The 17,364-nt window shown below is 38.2% G+C and overlaps 1 protein-coding gene across 1 annotated transcript in view; it reads left to right on the top strand.

Annotated features, from left to right (window-relative positions):
- Positions 1–17,364, top strand: part of PREP (prolyl endopeptidase) — a 99,198-nt gene that overhangs the window by 30,345 nt on the left and 51,489 nt on the right. The window contains exon 8 of the mRNA XM_075046696.1: positions 15,991–16,182. Coding sequence (XP_074902797.1) covers positions 15,991–16,182 — 192 coding nt within the window. The remainder of the gene's footprint in view (positions 1–15,990; positions 16,183–17,364) is intronic.

The raw sequence follows: 17,364 nt of genomic DNA, 5'->3' as shown, positions 1-17,364 counted from the left end.
AAACAGAATATTTGAGGCTTATGAGTGTGATTAGAACTGATAGCAGCTCTGCAATATGGGATGTATAGTTCTGTTTCTCTCTGCCTTTATTACAGTATGTGGTTGTGTGATCTTCCCTTAGTTCATCAACAAGTCTTAGTACAGTATTTTGAATTTTGGTGAGTTAAGTGTTAGTGATAATAGTTAACAGTTTTATACTCCTTTCTGGGGAATTATTAATTTTGATTTGTGGACATGTCACCCTCTCCTTTTTATAAAGGATATTTCTTAATTACTTCTAAACTTGTCTTGAACAACTGAGTAGTTGTTTAATGTCCTCTTGAATGTAGAAAATGGCAGGTCTAATCAAAATTATTACAGATGGTTTCCATGTAACTATTACAAACATAAAACTGTAGATAAAAATGTCATTTTATACAGTGAAGCATTTTCATAAATGATAAATTGCACTGTCATTCAAGTTGACACTTTCCAGCTAGAGATAGAATACAGAAAAAGCATAGCTCTCCTTCCATATTCACCCTCCTATTTATAGATACACTGGACAACCTTGAAGAGAATACTAGCATTGAGCCTTGAAAGACCGTGGCTGAGATAATGAAGCATCTGTTTTGTACTACCTGGTATAAGGTAAACCTAGAGTTTAACCTTTTCCAGGCTTGGAGATGTTGTTTTAAAGAAGTTTTTTCTCTGAACCAGTCTTTGACTTGCCTTTCTATTTGTTTGTTATTGGGTGGGAGTTGTTCCATCCCTCCAAATTCTCCTTTTTTGCCTATAAAAGGAAAGATCTAGCTGTAACCATTTGCTTGCACAAATTCTCTGTTTTATAAACTTGAGAACTCTCCATATCTGTCTCACTAAGTTGCCATGTTTATTTTCAGTACAAAGACTCTTGGCTTTACCCATGTCTTTCTACCTCCATGTTAGTAAGCACTGACCCAACAGTAAACATCTGGGATGTTTCCTAGAGTTGATCTTCTATGCAAATGTAAACACCCTGAACCACTGGTCCTTCAGCCTTTGGTAGCCAGAGGCAGTAAGTTGAGCAAGCAGTAATGTATGTAAGCTTAATTCTTGGCTCTATCAATCTAGACCACAAGAGGTGTAATTTCAGTTCAACTTGTAGTTTTCTGGGACAGCAAGAGGTTGCTTGTGAAGTTACAAGAAACAAACGCCAAATTTCATTATTTAAGCTGGTTTAGACAAGTAAATAAGCAGCTCTAGAATAATGGAATTTAGTGGCAAGTCTTTCTTGACTTAAGACTTGTATTTAGCTGCCAGTTTGTACAGACTGCTCAGTAATATCTCAAGGTATGTTCACATGGGTTAAGATTAAGTGATGCTTAGAGAATTACGTATAACAAGCACATTCTGAAAAAAACTGAGCTACAAAAATACTGGCTCTTTTTATGCCGTCCATAGAATGCAGCGTTCAGTACAAAAGTCTAGGTAAATATCAAACCATACTACTTGTAATGAAATGTTAAGAGCATCAAGTGTCTTGGAAAAGTATCTGTACTTTTAAAATGTACCACATTATTCTTCTGTTTTTTACAACAGACTTTATTTATGAGTAGAACTCATACCTTTGGTGACATCTAAGATACTTCTTGCCATTTTCCTCCTTCGGAACTATTCAATGTTTAATCTGAGCCTTTTTATTTGACCTGTTTACAATGATCTGTTTGTTCAAAAATCCATTCTAGTGTTCAGAATATCTCAGTTTTGAAAAAAAAATGAAGGAAAGAAAAGTAGGGTAGCTAGTGTTTTTCCAGTGCCATAGATGGTACTTGATATAGATAAATAATTAGACTTTCAGGCACATTTTTTTTTCTTCCCTACTTGTTCTTTTAATCCAGGTTGTCCAAGAACATGCTAGTTAAGGTGATATTGACTAAACTAGTAACTGGATTGAAGTTGATTGACCAAAGAAAACTTCTGTCAAATATGCCAGAGACAGGACTATAGTTTTTTAATGAGGAGAGAAAAAAATAACAGAGCTGGTGATTAAGGGAAAGGACCTAATATATGGAACGCACCTCGGAATTGAAGGAGCGTGACTGGTTTTCTGGTATTATAAATGGTCTTGTAGTCATTCTGTACTTAGGTTGTCTCCCCCCCACCCCCCCTTTTTTTTTTTCCCCTTCTTCTGTAATAGACCCCGTGACACCCCTGTTCCCTATGACACTTGTTTGGACCTGTCCTTTAAAATCTAACAGAGGCTGGTTATAGGACTGTCCTTTATCCTGTTAAATTTCTTTGAGATACATCAGAATTTAAATACTGTTTGAGCAGTGGGTAAAAACAAGCACATGTGCATATACTTAAGGACTAAAGCCACACTACCACTGTAGAAGCTCACATGCTCAACATCCTGAGTATGTTCCTCTATAGCAGCATCCTGGCTGTAGCAGGAAGGCCGAAAGATGAATAGGCAGATCTGACTTCTCTTGTCTAGATGGGGCAAAACAAAAGGTAGGGCTTCCCTTAGCTACAAAGGGATCAAGGTGCTAAACTACTCCTATCCCAGACATTTTATAGGCATGTTACGTGTGGCTAGCTCTTCTCATACTGAATAGTAATGTTCTGGTTTCTAGGTTGAGGCCTAGGTTAAGTGAAATACATTTGTGTTGCTGTGAAACGATTCATAGTTTGATGGTGTACTGTACAGCTTATTTAGAAATAGTAATTGCTTTTATCATTTTTCCCATTTTAAGAAGGCCTTAAGAAAAAAATTTGGAAAATTCCATGCAATAATGGCAATATTACACTGGATATAATTAGAGGTTGGGAGGTGGTAGATTTCATATGAGCATATACAACTTTAAGTCTTCTCTGTCATGTATAGAGATTTTGATACAGTTTTTCATTACTGTATTCATCTTTAGGGGGTTGTTTTAGCTGAACTAGTCTAATTCAGCACACAGATGGGCATATAGGAGGGGATTATACTCTTGTGGAATATTTCAAGTCTGGTATCAACTAATTTCCCATAGTTTTGAATTTATATTGTAACGTCATAGTTTAGAAAGTTACATTGCAGTTTCTCATTGCAGTAGAGTAAATATGCTGTACTTAGGGAGGGTTGTTAGAATTAAGGTTGGCTAGCTCATTTGTGGATTTGTTTCTAACTTAGTGTATACTAGAAACATGGTACAATTTATTTGAAATTTTTTTTTACCTATATGTTAAGAGACCTGCTTGCTTAGAGTAAAGTTTTGTTTTGTTGGTCTGAAAAACAACAAAAAAAATCATTTTCCCTCAAACAACACAGTATCTGGTTGAATTATTTTGCTTAAATTTGCAGGATAGAGTGGAGGAGTGGGGCAGGGGGGATCCATCTTGGGAAAAGAAAAAGGAACAGAAATGCAAAATGAAACAGTATGTTTCATATGTGGAAATGAAAAACGCGCATCAAATATCTGCCTGACAGAACTCAGAGGATGACTGAGAATTCAGGGATGAGTCAGCTACTGTGGGAATTATTGAGCAACACAATATAGCCCATAACAGGCTTACAGGAGTTCAGATATGCCTTTCCCCAGCAGATGGAAGGAATGTGTAGTCTTCCCTTTTTACTTTTATTTACATGTAGCATGTTTTTATAGCAAGACAAAGATTTCCTTTTTAATTTCAAATTAAATTCATTAGCCTCTGTCTGTTTTGAAAAGATTAATGCACCAGGATAAGCATATCCAATTGAAAAAACAAAGCTGTAAAACCTTTTTTGCCTCCTTAAATCATGACCTTTTTTCATATTTATGCTCAATTACATGTCTACCCTGTTTTTATTGCATATCTAGACAATATAAATAAATAAGTAAATCTGCACCTTTTCCATCTTAGATGCTGAAAGGGAAGATCCAGATTGTCCCACAAGAATCAGCAAGAACTGGAACAGAATGAAATAAAGATTTCACCCCTTTTTTGCTAACAATCTATAAGCAGTAGGAACAATGCCTTGCTTTCCAAAGCAGCAGAGTAATATTGTAACTGTTCCTCTGTCTCTCATCCTAGATGGTGGTAGGGATTTTTGTGCCTCCTTTAAGCTTTTCTTTACTCCACTGGTCTTGTTTTCTGACTAAGAATCTGGTAGGCAGTGATGCTAAATCAAAATGCCTTGTTGCTTCGAGGTGCCTGACTTAGGTTTTAGGTCATTTACCTTTAGTTATCTTGGTTGTTTTAAATAATACCCGTTTTTTTCACAGAATGAGATGTTTCGATTTGCCAGAATGGAAGTCATCTTGCTAGTATAGAAGGATTACTGTACTGGGGCTTACAAATAAGGAACATAATATATATTTCCATGTTTTGTCCCATATTTGATAGATCTGTAATATGATCTGGACATTACAACACTGAAATATTTCAGTATTTATCTTTCAGATTCTTTGCTACCCCATGGAACCTGCAGTCCTGAGCTACATTTCCATTCTATAAAATTCAGAGACAGGGGCCACAGAAAAGAATGCATGATAACCTGCCTACTGAGCTACTGAAATTAGGAAATAGGCAGTGTTGAGGTTAGAGAGACAAGGTTGAAACTACATGGGACATAGGCTTTTCATGTGCAATAAGTAGCTACCTCTCTGAGATATCACGAAATGTGCAAGGAGGTGGTGTTCTTCCTGTAACGGCATAGTGTGGAGAACACATACTGTCTTTGCTTTGACTGTGGATGTTGTCTCTTGGGATGAGACTCCATTTTCACTCCATACTTTGCCTTCAGCTGAGCTTCTTGGCTTAGATATTATATGTATTTTAACCAAATCAGAATCTAAAAAGTGCCATTTTAAGTACTTGGGGGAAAACATGTCCCTTGTGGAAATCATCTGCTGGGACTTCTGTGCATTTTAGTACAATATTCTAGGTGTCAACCAAATCAAATTGCTTTGATGTAGAGGGAACCTCTGACTTAACTTTCTCACAAGTTATCTTTTTGTGAAACCTGATTTGCCCAATATTTGCCACTTCATTATTGCTTTAGTAATCTTGAGTTAATGCATTTCATTAACTTCCTGCACAGCATGAGTTGTGGCTTCTCTTTGCCTGTACTCCCTTTAAATTATAAGTGAGGAGATAATGGTATCATTAAAGACTCTGTGCAAGCATGACATTTTATTAGTTCTGCTGTACTGAGGGCAGTTGTATCTTGTGCATTCATTGATTCTTGATATGTTTCAGTGGCTGTGGACCAGTGGAAGTTAGCTTGCCCTGTGTTGGCCAGAAAATGATCTTGACTCTGAGTTGAGATCACATCTAATAAAAGGCAGTAGGCTGTTTCTAAATGTTTAAGAAATTTAAAGGATTTGACTTGCTTATTTCTACACTTGAAACTTTTAAGTGTGTCAGCCCTTCCCTCTTTTCTGTATGTGATTACTCATGATATTTTGTCAACAGCCATAGGTTAATTGAATTTGCAGTGCAATCTTCTGTCATAAACCTTGTCAGTTTGTTTTCCCTGGAAGATAATCTACACAGCAGTGTTTTTGTTTCTTTCTACAAACATTACAGGGAGCATCTGAGTATCTTTTCTGCTTCCCAGGTTAGCTAAAATGTTCTTCATGCTTCCCTTCCCCCCTTCATAATCTTTATACTGTATACAGACTGAGTCATTTTCCTCTTCAAGTATTCAGGTTGTTTGCTAGGTTTTTAAGTGGGCCATTGTGAGCTATTTGTGCCAAGAATGCTCCTTTTTAGAATAGAAAATCACTGTGATAAGTAACTTATGACAAATATATAGCTATTTTTTATGAGAATTTTAAATTAGTCTGAAAAGATAAGAGGCTTGGGGGATATTGTTTCCCCTGCTCACCTACTACCACATGCATCTCGTGAATCGCACCAGGTTAACCCAGTTTGTGGCTTAATTTTTACCACAAAATTCTTTGTGTTAGAAATGACCAGATTTACCAATTGGAATTTTATGTTTACAACTAACTTAACCAAATATACTTTAAAAAAAAAAAGCTTTTATTATCTCATATCAAAGTGTTTTGCAAATACTCCATTTCTCAAGACTAGATACCCGTGGTCATAATTCACAATATTGTAGCAAGACAATACTGGGAGAAGACACCACTTGAAGAAGACAGCTGGGCTGTTCTTCAAGGTTTTGGGGGAACTCCCTTGCTATACTCTGCTTCAAGTAGCTGTGGTTATGGGGGCTTTTCCCTTCGTGCTTGCCTCTTTAGTTGCTTATGGTGTAGGGTTTAGAAAGATTAGGGAAAATTAAAATGATGTGTTACTTGTCAGGATTTCACCACTCTTTGTCAGCCGTTGAACTGACTAATACAGTTTAATTTTGCTTTATAGAGGTGTAACAGCTGCACATTGTGTCAAAAAGGACAGTACTGTGGGCTCATGTCGAGAAGGTTATCCCTCTTTCAAGACTCCAGATTTCCCTACTTAACTTGCCAAACTGCAAGTAGGATTTTCAAGCCTTGACTCTTATGACAAACATTTAAAAGTGATCTAATGCGAAGTATTTCTTTAAAAAAAAAACACACACATTTTCCCAGTAGCTGAGCATTGTAAGGCACAACTTTTTAGCAGTTATTTTATCAAACTTGCCTTTCAGAATATAGACAGCACTCAAGCTTGCTTGTATGTTGAACCAGTCAAACAAGTAAATTTCTGTCATTAATCACTTTGCTTAACACTTATTCTTGGTATACATGAAAATGGCTCATGTTAGCCAAACAGCTCGATACACAGTAATCAACTGATTATATATTAGCAAACCTTGTTGTATACTTTAAAAAAAAAAAAACACCACAAAAAAACCCAAAACCAAACAAAAAACCAGCAGTGCTTTTTCTGTAGCATGTCTCTTACTGCTTCTGTGCCTGGTAATAATTTTGGTTTTCACCTTTCTTGAGAAATGAGATTGTTTCTTTTTTATTAGTTTGTCAGCCTTGACTATTTATTCTTTTGAATGTATGGTTGGTGCAGGGAAGAGGGGATTTAGCACAAATCTGTTGGCATGCAACAAGAAATAAATAAAAGCTCTTTAATCAGCCTCAGCTATGAACTTAAACCAACATGGCATGGCTGATTGGTTTTGTTGAAGTTGTTCTTAATAATGACTTTTTTTCTTTATTTTGTATTATGTTAGCAGCTCGGAACCCTAGTAAAAAAAATCAAAATCCTCTTGTTGTGAGCACCATAGAGCTGATTTATGAGTCACTGACTCAGAGCTCTGGGTAGAGCCCCACTCTCCTCTTCCTGGGGGAGCTGAAGCATGAGAACAGAGGGCAAAAGGAGGGATATAAGGCAGCATGGGGAGCAGAAGAGGTAGCTCTTGTTATAACCTCTGGGCACATAGAAACTGTGAAGGGCTGCTGTGACTTCTGGAATGCAAAAAGTTGAGAGTGATGCCTAGTTGGAAAGCACAGCCTGAGTTGTTGGATTGGAAGGGATTGCACTGGCTAGAAGCTAAATGCAGGTTTGTGTAAGCTGGAGATATAAGAAGTTTGGGGAGAAATGACAGTGGTAGGGGCTCTTATACTTGGCTACTGGGCTGCTTGGAGATTGGCAGTTTGTGTCTGTTGGGAACAGTGAGACGTTCTGGGACGACACGGGAAGATGAGCTAGTGTAAAATATTTGGGAACTACTGGCTTGGAAAGATGCAATAAAAATTGAGCAAAATCTGAAGTTCACAGCTTGCTGGTTGCTTAGTCATTGTCAGCTGGAACTGCTTCGTACTAGACTGGCAGAGATGAGTTGCAAGAAGGCATTTCTGCAAGAAGGAGCAGGGTTAGCAGCCATAAGAATTTTTATTTTGTTCCTTTGTTTAGAAGGTAGTTCTCTTTTTTTCCCTATGCTGAAGAAAGCATGTATGTGGCTTGAAGGCAGGTAGAAAAACAAAGGTGAAGTTTGTCCACTTCCTGTTGACAATAGGATTGTCTGGCCTTTTGTATTTTAGTTTAGTCTTGCAATTTAGAAAGCTGTCTTTAAAAATAAATAAATAAAAAGCAATGAACAGTGCTATATACAGTAACATCAAAAGGATGAGTCAGTATGTGCTGCATAGCCTGAAAAAGTGGATCAAAACCTTTGTATGAAAATGAACAAGAGAAAAAGGATAGTGAGGAGACAGTAGACATCAGCTATAAAGTGGAATGTGATGGGAAGGAGAGTACTCTTTTTTGAAAGACTTTCCTGTGATTGAAGTAACTTTAAAAAAAAAAAAAAACCACTTTCAAAAATCAATATTGAAACAAAGCCATTATATCCTAGTTCCCTAACAAATACGGAGAAAAACAAAATCTGTTGAGTCTTGGAAAGTATGTGGAAGCCTCAACAATAGAGTGTTTACTTTAAGAAAACGGTTTTGTGTCCCTTAAAAGGCAATTCCAAAGAGTTTTGCTTTCAGTGTCATTTTTTTTTAATTGGAAGCAAATCATTAGCAATAAAATGAAATAGCTTGCTATCAATTTGAGCAAAAAGATCTTCATGCTGCTACTGTTTGACTGGACTTCACATTTATAGATAGTGTTCACAATGAAGTTATTTTTCAGGTTCTGTATTTGTGCTTTTCTTTGTGTATGTTAGAGAAAGTGTGGCATAAGAGAGGGATCACCTTTTGTTCCTGTTTTTCTGTTCATGTGTTCTGCTGCCTGATGACATAAGCCATAACTCTCTCAAAAAAAAGTATATGTATTCTCTTCACCTGTCTTTTGAGTGACTGTCCAAATAAAAGTAAAATAGAAGCCTTGAAACTGATCGAGAAGTCTCTGCTCATAAAAGTGCTTGATTTCTTTCTTCTGGGCTAATCTTTGATATAACTTGACATGTCTGTACTTTTTAACTCAAAGGAATAAATATTGCCTCCTTCCATTTATTTATTTTTTCAATTGCAAATACATTAACTTCAGTTCTGTTTAATATCTTTATCAATGATCTGGATGAGGGGATCGAGTGCACCCTCAGTAAGTTTGCAGGTGACACCAGGTTGAGCGGGAGTGTTGATCTGCTCGAGGGTAGGAAGGCTCTACAGAGGGATCTGGACAGGTTGGATCAATGGGCCAAGGCCAATTGTATGAAGTTCAACAAGGCCAAGTGCCGGGTCCTGCGCTTCAGTCACAACAACCCCATGCAGCTCTACAGGCTTGGGGAAGAGTGGCTGGAAAGCTGCCTGGCAGAAAAGGACCTGGGGGTGTTGGTCAACAGCCGGCTGAATATGAGCCAGCAGTGTGCCCAGGTGGCCAAGAAGGCCAACATCATCCTGGCCTGTATCAGAAACAGTGTGGCCAGCAGGAGCAGGGAAGGGATTGTCCCCCTGTACTTGGTACTGGTGAGGCCGCACCTGGAATGCTGTGTTCAGTTTTGGACCCCTCGCTACAAGAAAGACATGGAGGTGCTGGAGTGTGTCCAAAGAAGGGCAACCAAGCTGGTGAAGGGTCTAGGGAACAAGTCTTCTGAGGAGCGGCTGAGGGAACTGGGGTTGTTCAGCCTGGAGAAAAGGAGGCTGAGGGGAGACCTTATCGCTCTCTACAACTACCTGAAAGGAGGTTGTAGTGAGGTGGGGGTCTGTCTCTTCTCCCAAGTAACTAGTGATAGGACAAGAGGAAATGGCCTCAAGTTGCACCAGGGGAGGTTTAGATTGGATATTAGGAAAAATTTCTTCACCGAAAGGGTTGTCAAACATTGGAACAGGCTGCCCAGGGAAGTGGTTGAGTCACCATCCCTGGAGGTATTTAAAAGACGTGCAGATGTGGCACTTAGGGACAGGGTTTAGTGGTGGACTTTGCAGTGTTAGGTTAATGGTTGGATGATCTTAAGGGTCTTTTCTAACCTAAATGATTCTATGATTCTGTTTCCTTCCAGAAATAAAGATGAGAAGAAATCCAGAGTTCAAAGAGTAGATACAGAGACTTTGTAAAATTTACCTTAGCAATACAGTGATGTAAGAAGGAAATAGTATGACAACTTAATTAAAATCAAGATTTTGATCTTCACAGGATTTAACACCTAACAGAGACACATTCATTTCTATTTATAAAAAATTCAGTAAAATGTGTACTTCTCTTAAAGGAATTGGGAAAACATAGAAAATTAAAGAAAGTAAATAAGTTCAAAGTGCTTAATAATGCATATACCTATGGGACTTCTGCTTTTATAAGGCTTTTTTTGCAGTGTCCAGCTCTTGGAACTGAAAGTGTTAAGGCTGTGAAGTTACTGTCCTCTTGCATCCTCCTAGCATGTGCTGTTGTATAGATGTGTATGTCGATTAATTTGTTAGTAGCAAGTATTGAACTGAAACAGCTTGCTTCTCTTCCGTCTCCCATGCTGGTAGTACTGAATGCATTGATCATTCACAAGTTTAGGAGGTGAATGTGTTCTAATTCTAGTGTAAAGCATATATAAAAACCATATGCTCTAAAGTTAGTTTTACATGTAGATGCTCATGGTGGATGTTACTATACATATATGGAATCGCAAAACCAAAATTACACTGGTTTTAAGGCTTTTCTGTGAGCAGATTAGATTTAAATGCATTTTTGTTTTGATTTCTATTTTCATTCTGTTTTAAAAAATCTTCCTTATTGAAATGATCGAGCAAATTTTCATCTTTAAGATGAAAGGCAAAGTGAATTCCAAATAACTAATTAACAGCTATCACAATTCAATTTAGAAGGTCATACCTGTGCCTAAGTTGAAGGTTCAGTTGTTAAGGCTGAAGATGACTGGCTGGGTTTGTTCTTTGAGATCTTGTTAACATTCCAATTATGATTCAGAGACAAACACATTATATGCTCATCTTCCAGTACTTCCCTCAAAAATAATTTCAGAATAAAATCTAGGAGTTGAAAAATCAAGATCTTTCCTTGAGTAGAAGTTTACCTGCTTAATGCGTGTAACATAATGAAATTTGGTATGGCTCTTTCGAGTATAAAGCCTGTCCCTTTGTTATGAGCCAGACATCTTGGTTCACTTCCAGAGCATTCTCAGCACTGCTCCGTTTGCAGAAAAACTGTCTTACAAAAAAATAAAACTGACAAGTTAGAATGGAATATAAATTTATGGAGATTAACATTTACATCTTCACCTGATAATTTTGACTGCTAGAGTACATGAAAAAAGCCAAATGAGGGTGTTCACCTTGTGAAAACTTTTTTTTTCACAACATCAGGTAAAAAACCTATCCTTAGTTGATCACTAAGTCCTGTCTCTCCAGCCAGCACAGTTGAGAGGTTATTTGCCACGAATGGATTGTTCACCCTTTCCATGAAACATGAAATATGGAAGTATTGAGAACATTTTGTGAACTGATGAACATTGACTCTGAGCCACTCTATCCTTTCTGTCTGAAAGAGGGTTGATAATAGGCTTTCTGTGATCGTTCTTGCTGTTATCAGTTTGTTCAAATTAGCTCTTCCTTCTCCTGTAGTTGTCATCATTCAGCTACAAATCTGCTTCATCACACAGAGAGCTCTCAGCAGACCAATGAATGTTTTGATATGTTCAGAGGCCAGTACAAGATTGAGGGCTTAATCTGTGATGCTTATTGATATAATATACATTTTGATCTTCTATGGATCCAAAAATTTTGTTTAAAAACTCTGTCTATATACTCTGTTGCTTTTGTCCTAAACATTGCAGAAGGGCCAGTTCCATAGGATTATGATTTTCTGTTGTGTGGCATGGCTTTATTGTCCATTGAATAAAGGTTATAAATCCTCTAGCTGCAGGTCCTATTGTAATGCAATTATTTGATGATGGATAACTGGCTGGTATAAAGTATATAGGCAAAAGCATCTATAGCTCTTCAGCAATGTTTTTTAGTGGAAGGACTAGTAGAGGAAAGGGTTAGCTTATAGCAGTAGTATACAGTAAACTGTTGACATCTTCATGCTTTTCCTGTGTATAAGAAATCTGTCTCGTATGTTTATGTGGATTAACTGAAGTCTTCAGTGGTTCTGGTGTTAAGGATAAGGGAGCCTGGACTACAAATGCCACTTCTCAATGGCTCTTCTCAAAGACAGATGCTCTCAGAGGGATGCTGGTTAAACCTGCAAATCTCTATCAAGATCCAGTTCTTCATGCCCCCTTTCCTCCTTTCTTGCAAAAAAGAATGAACTAAGTGCCCGTACTTTGCCTTGTTTTTGGAGGACTTTTTAAAGTCATAACTTATAGATGTACTGTTCTTTTTGTTACTGAGAGGCTGTTTGTTCTGGGTTTGAGACTGAAGCAAGAATCCACCTGCCTCTACATCATGGTAACCAACCTCCCGTTCATGGGTCTTGGTGCCTTTTTCACTAGAGTGCTTCGCAGGTGAGGAGGAACTGGTTTGCATGAACTGTTTGGGGTCAACAGACCATTCCTTGTTTTTGAGACTCTTTAGTCCCTCTCGTTTCGATGAGTGGATAGGTACGTGCATGCCATGTGACACTGTGCACACGTTCACTTTTGGCCAGGTGTGTAACCAGCAAGTGAATATCCATCCAGTCACATGATGAGATGTGTGCATGTACCTCTGGCCATTTGGTAAGAATAGATGTGCTGATCACATGTATTTTCCAGTCATGCAATGGTGAACTAGCTGTGGTCTGTGACCTGTCTAGGACCAGCATCTTTGCTCTGACAGAAGGTCTGGACAGCACAGCTCCTAATCATTCATTGTTCTATGTACTTTATCATGCTCATGTGTATTCCTCTTTTCTCTAATGTAAGGCATAAGGTATTTTCATCAATCATTTTATAGGAAAACTGTGTTTTAGGCCTTTTATCGTTACTTCTGGTCTATTTTGAACCTCTGTTTCCCCCATCTTATCTAGCTTCTGGGAAGACTGTCATCCGTCCTAAATTCAGGCCAGGTGAAAGCTGCATGCAGATACCTTGCCATAGTACTCAGTAGTCACACATGTAAACAAAAGACAGACATGAAGAAACAGAAGAGTTATGCTTAATCTACTTGCACAGAGTTAGAATTGGAAATGCGTGTCTGTGTCTCTAGACAGACTTGTAGATGTACTGCTGATGCTTCCAGGAAGACAGAATCTTTGACGAAGTATGCTTTACGCTTCAAATCGTGTTCATTCAAGCAAACTCTCCTCTTGGTGTAATGTGCTGTCTTTAATAAAAAATCTGCCTTGTCCCCTTGTATCCTGGGCGTTTTGGGTACTGGAGGGAACAGTTTGATGAGACAAGTAGGGCCAGACTAAGCAGTTGCTGCCATGGAAAGGAGAGATGTTCCATCTATCTTCTCATGCTCCCATATTACCTAACACTGTCCCCTCCTGTTGAGTCAGTCAGCATCTTCACTCGTCTGACCCTATGGTTAGGTGATTCCACTCACTAATCTGTCAGAGGGGAAAAAAACCTGTAAAATAGAGACCAGTTTTCTTCTAGGTTAGCTAATTTAATCAGCTTTACTAGTCACTAGGGCATATGCCAAACCAAGCATGAAGGTGGAGATAGATGGAGGAGGAGGAGGGAAAAACAGGAGGGTGCAGTTTTGCTGCGGTCAAGCTTATCTTATGGCTCATTGCTACTGAAAAATACTGCTCCTCTTCAGCCTCTCTCTCTGCCGCTGCCTTGCACATACTGGCTGCCTTGTGCCTAGCAGCACTCCTCAGCCCAAGCAGTGAGCTCATTCAGGCAGCAAAAGAGAAAACTTTATTTTGCAGCACAATTTTTATTTATTTATTATTTAATTTTAACTTAGACTAGATATTGGCATATTTAACCACTTTGAGACAATGGTTTAGACATAATTCATCTGCAATATTTGTCTTCTAAGGACTATATAATGTCCACTTGAACAAGATGAATGCTCTGGATTTTGTAATAAGAACTTAGTGTATCCCTGTAGAATATCAACCCGCTCACTTTTTTACTAGCTGTTCATTTGGGAGTGGATGAGTGAGTTGCAAGCAGCAATGTCAATCCCTAATGTCACATTATTGTCCTTTTTCTTCACGGAATCCAACTTCTATTGCAGTCATGGAGACTACAGTTATTGTGCACATTTACCATTTAAAAAAGTGGGGTTTTTTCAACAGTCTGGGGATTGATTCCTTTTTATGAAGTCTTGTTCTTCTTTAGTAGGATGGTTTCATTCTGTCAAAAACTAAAATACAAGTGTTCCAATATTGTTATGGTGTTACACCGCAGTTAAGTTTTTATTTACTAAAACTCTTGTGTGTGTGATGAGATCTTAAAACAGTTTCACTGGTGTATATCAGAGTTCACTGTAGGCTGGATTTTCTTTGTTTTACTGGCCATCAAAACAGCTTTTCTCTATAGAACTCTGAGCAACTGGAGGGACTTAGCAGGATTTTTCTTCGACATGAAATCTCTTGAGGAGGACAAAACTTTGGACCTCAGTGAACATCAAGATTTAACATGCAGTTGGTTCACTCAGAGACAGGATACTAAGTTGACTGGCTTGTCAGGAAAGTTTGTATTATAGCAGTATGAAAAGTAGAATTTAATTGTCTAATCTATCACTTTGCATGAAGAGTCAGGGAAGTTTTCCTTAAACCAAAACGGCAATTAAGAGATATGAGCTTTATGAATGTACTAGGCCTGGCTCTACGCTCTTATTACGTTTAATGGGCTTAAAATGACCTTGGCCATCTCACTGCTTCCTCAATTATTCTTTTCTTTTTTTAAACTTACAGTAATTACAGCTCAGCTATGATCTACGTCCATTATTCTACTTAGCTTTTAATATTATAAAATAAGCCGATGTGCTGTTTTATTGATGCAAACGTATTATAGAGTTTCACGAACAGATTTATGCACAGTTTATTTGTTTATATTGCAAAGATCCAATGTTTAGTTTTAGGAAAGAGGCAGAGAGTGTGCCAAATGTTATTTTAAGATATAAAAGCTTTAATTTCAGGTATCAGTAAGGATTCTGATTTTTCAGCATAGCTAATGTATGATGCTTATACTAGTAAGTTTGGTTGAAAGGTTGGGTTGTAGATATGACAAGCACATTACATATCTGATCTAGCCTTGCTGCTTTTTCTTTCAACTAGCCTCTAAACCTATTGCAGAACAGTAAAATGTGAATAAAAAGTAGTGGAGTCTTTTGGCCCCAGCTACAGGTTGAGTCAATACTAAGATTGTGGTACAGAGTGAGTAAACTGAAGCAATTCATGTTTGAAAGAAGTGCATTTCTATTAGTGAGTGTGATATTCTAGAAGGCTGATAGGGAAAATGCAATTTCATTTGTTGCAAACCCAGAAGTTAACATTTTAGCTAACTGTCTGCAGTTGTCCTTTGGTGGTGACAAGCTTCTGCAGAACAACACTTCAGGAACGTTGTTTCTGAGTTGACAGGGAAATTCCTGATATTGAAGTTTATTGTAGTTATTCAAATAGCATCAGTTCTATTCTGTGGGACGTTCTGGGCTTTTAAGGAGGATGGAAAACTTTCTACTTTTAGAAAAAAGTAACTTTTTTTCCAGAAAGGAAAAAAAAAAGAGGAATTTAGTTTATAATTAAATAGTAATTTTTAAAAAAGCTATTAAAAATAAAATTGAGCTTGAAAGCTTAGTGTGGAGTCTTTTGACTCAGCTGCGACTCCTCATTCCAAGAAGTCTGTAGAATTGGGGGCTTGTGAGCTCCGTTGGCAAGAACCTGATGTGCTCGGCGGTGTTGGCTCCACAGTAGTCAGTGTGGTAGAAGCACCTCTGCAGCAAACATCTGAGCTTTCCAGCAGCCCCTTAGGAAAGCTGGTGAAATGCTAACCATTGTTCTGTCAGTATTCTGCATGTATTTTGCTAGAAATTCCTCAAAACCAGTATGTAACGTGTCTGTGAACTGGCATTTTCCCACTGCAGCCTATTAATCTGGAGAATTCTTTATAAGTTCTTAGTACATATTCGGCCCTTTCCATAGCTGTATGTCTTCTGGCCACTGCTGTTGTTCAAGAAAGAGCCTACAGCAATTGTCAGGAAGACCTGGCCCTCAGGTGTTAAAAAGTTTTGTTTCAGGAGATGAAGAATTTACATTATATGTTTGATCTTGCAGGAATTCTTCAATGGGTGAAGCTGATAGATAACTTTGAGGCTGAGTATGAGTATGTCACCAATGAAGGAACAGTGTTCACTTTCAAGACAAACCGGCATTCTCCAAATTACCGGTTAATCAATATTGACTTCAATGATCCAGAGGAATCCAAGTGGAAAGTTCTCATCCCTGAACATGAAAGAGATGTTCTAGGTAAGAGTAAGTGTAAAGTCTTTTACTTGACAGTAAGTCTATTCTGCTTTTTTGAAATTGATTCAGTTATTAGTCTATTGAGTGGTCTTGTACAGACCTTCTTACTTTTATCCTGTGTTTAAATGTTGTTTAGGATTTACGATTAAAAGACTTGCTGAGACTCAAGAGATCCAGAATCCATTTCTCTCTCTCTCTGTCTCTCATGTCCTGTGTGGCCATAGTGAAGTTGCTTCTTCTGTCCTTGTTTTAATTCTGTGTTTGTAGGAAATGAGGGGAAGGTATTTTCCTGCTTCATGTCAACGTAGTTGTCGTGGTTTAACCCCAGCCAGCAGCTAAGCACCACGCAGCCGCTCACCCACTCACCCCCTACCTAGTGGGATGGGGGAGAAAATTGGGAAAAGTAAAACTTGTGGGTTGAGATAAGAACGGTTTAATAGAACAGAAAAGAAGAAACTAATAATGATAACACTAATAAAATGACAGCAGTAATAATAAAAGGATTGGAATATACAAATGATGCACAATGCAATTGCTCACCACCCACCAATCGACACCCAGTTACTCCCCAAGCAGTGATTTCCCCCCCCATCCTGCCTCCCCCCAGTTTATATACTGGGCATGACGTCACATGGTATGGAATACCCCCTTGGCCAGTTTGGGTCAGCTGCCCTGGCTGTGTCCTGTGCCAACTTCTTGTGCCCCTCCAGCCTTCTCGCTGGCTGTGCATGAGAAGCTGAAAAATCCTTGACTTTAGACTAAACACTACTTAGCAACAACTGAAAACATCAGTGTGTTATCAACATTCTTCTCATACTGAACTCAAAACACAGCACTATACCAGCTACTAGGAAGACAATCAACTCTATCCCAGCCAAAACCAGGACAGTAGTAAATGTTTACTAGACAGTCAGGAATTAGAGCAAGAGGGACTTTGTAAGCAAAAAGGGGAAGAGCAAATGTGGCAGTAGTGCAGCACACTATGAACAGAGTTGGTCAGAATTTGAGACAAGATTTTCTGTTGTTCCTGGGATAAGAGGAGTAGACAACACTTCGGGGAAAAAAAAGCCTCAGGAAAGTTGAAGGGCATGGAATTCTCTAAGTATAAAAATGAGTTCAAGACATAAATCTTTGATTTTGATATGATTAAAATAAAGGTATATTTTTTTAATCCTATCATTTTGG

Source organism: Buteo buteo, chromosome 15, assembly GCF_964188355.1.
Source record: "Buteo buteo chromosome 15, bButBut1.hap1.1, whole genome shotgun sequence".
In the NCBI taxonomy this organism is placed as follows: Eukaryota; Metazoa; Chordata; class Aves; order Accipitriformes; family Accipitridae; genus Buteo; species Buteo buteo.
The sequence above is the reverse complement of the archived record's forward strand: the minus strand, read 5'-3'. Positions and strand labels throughout refer to the sequence as shown.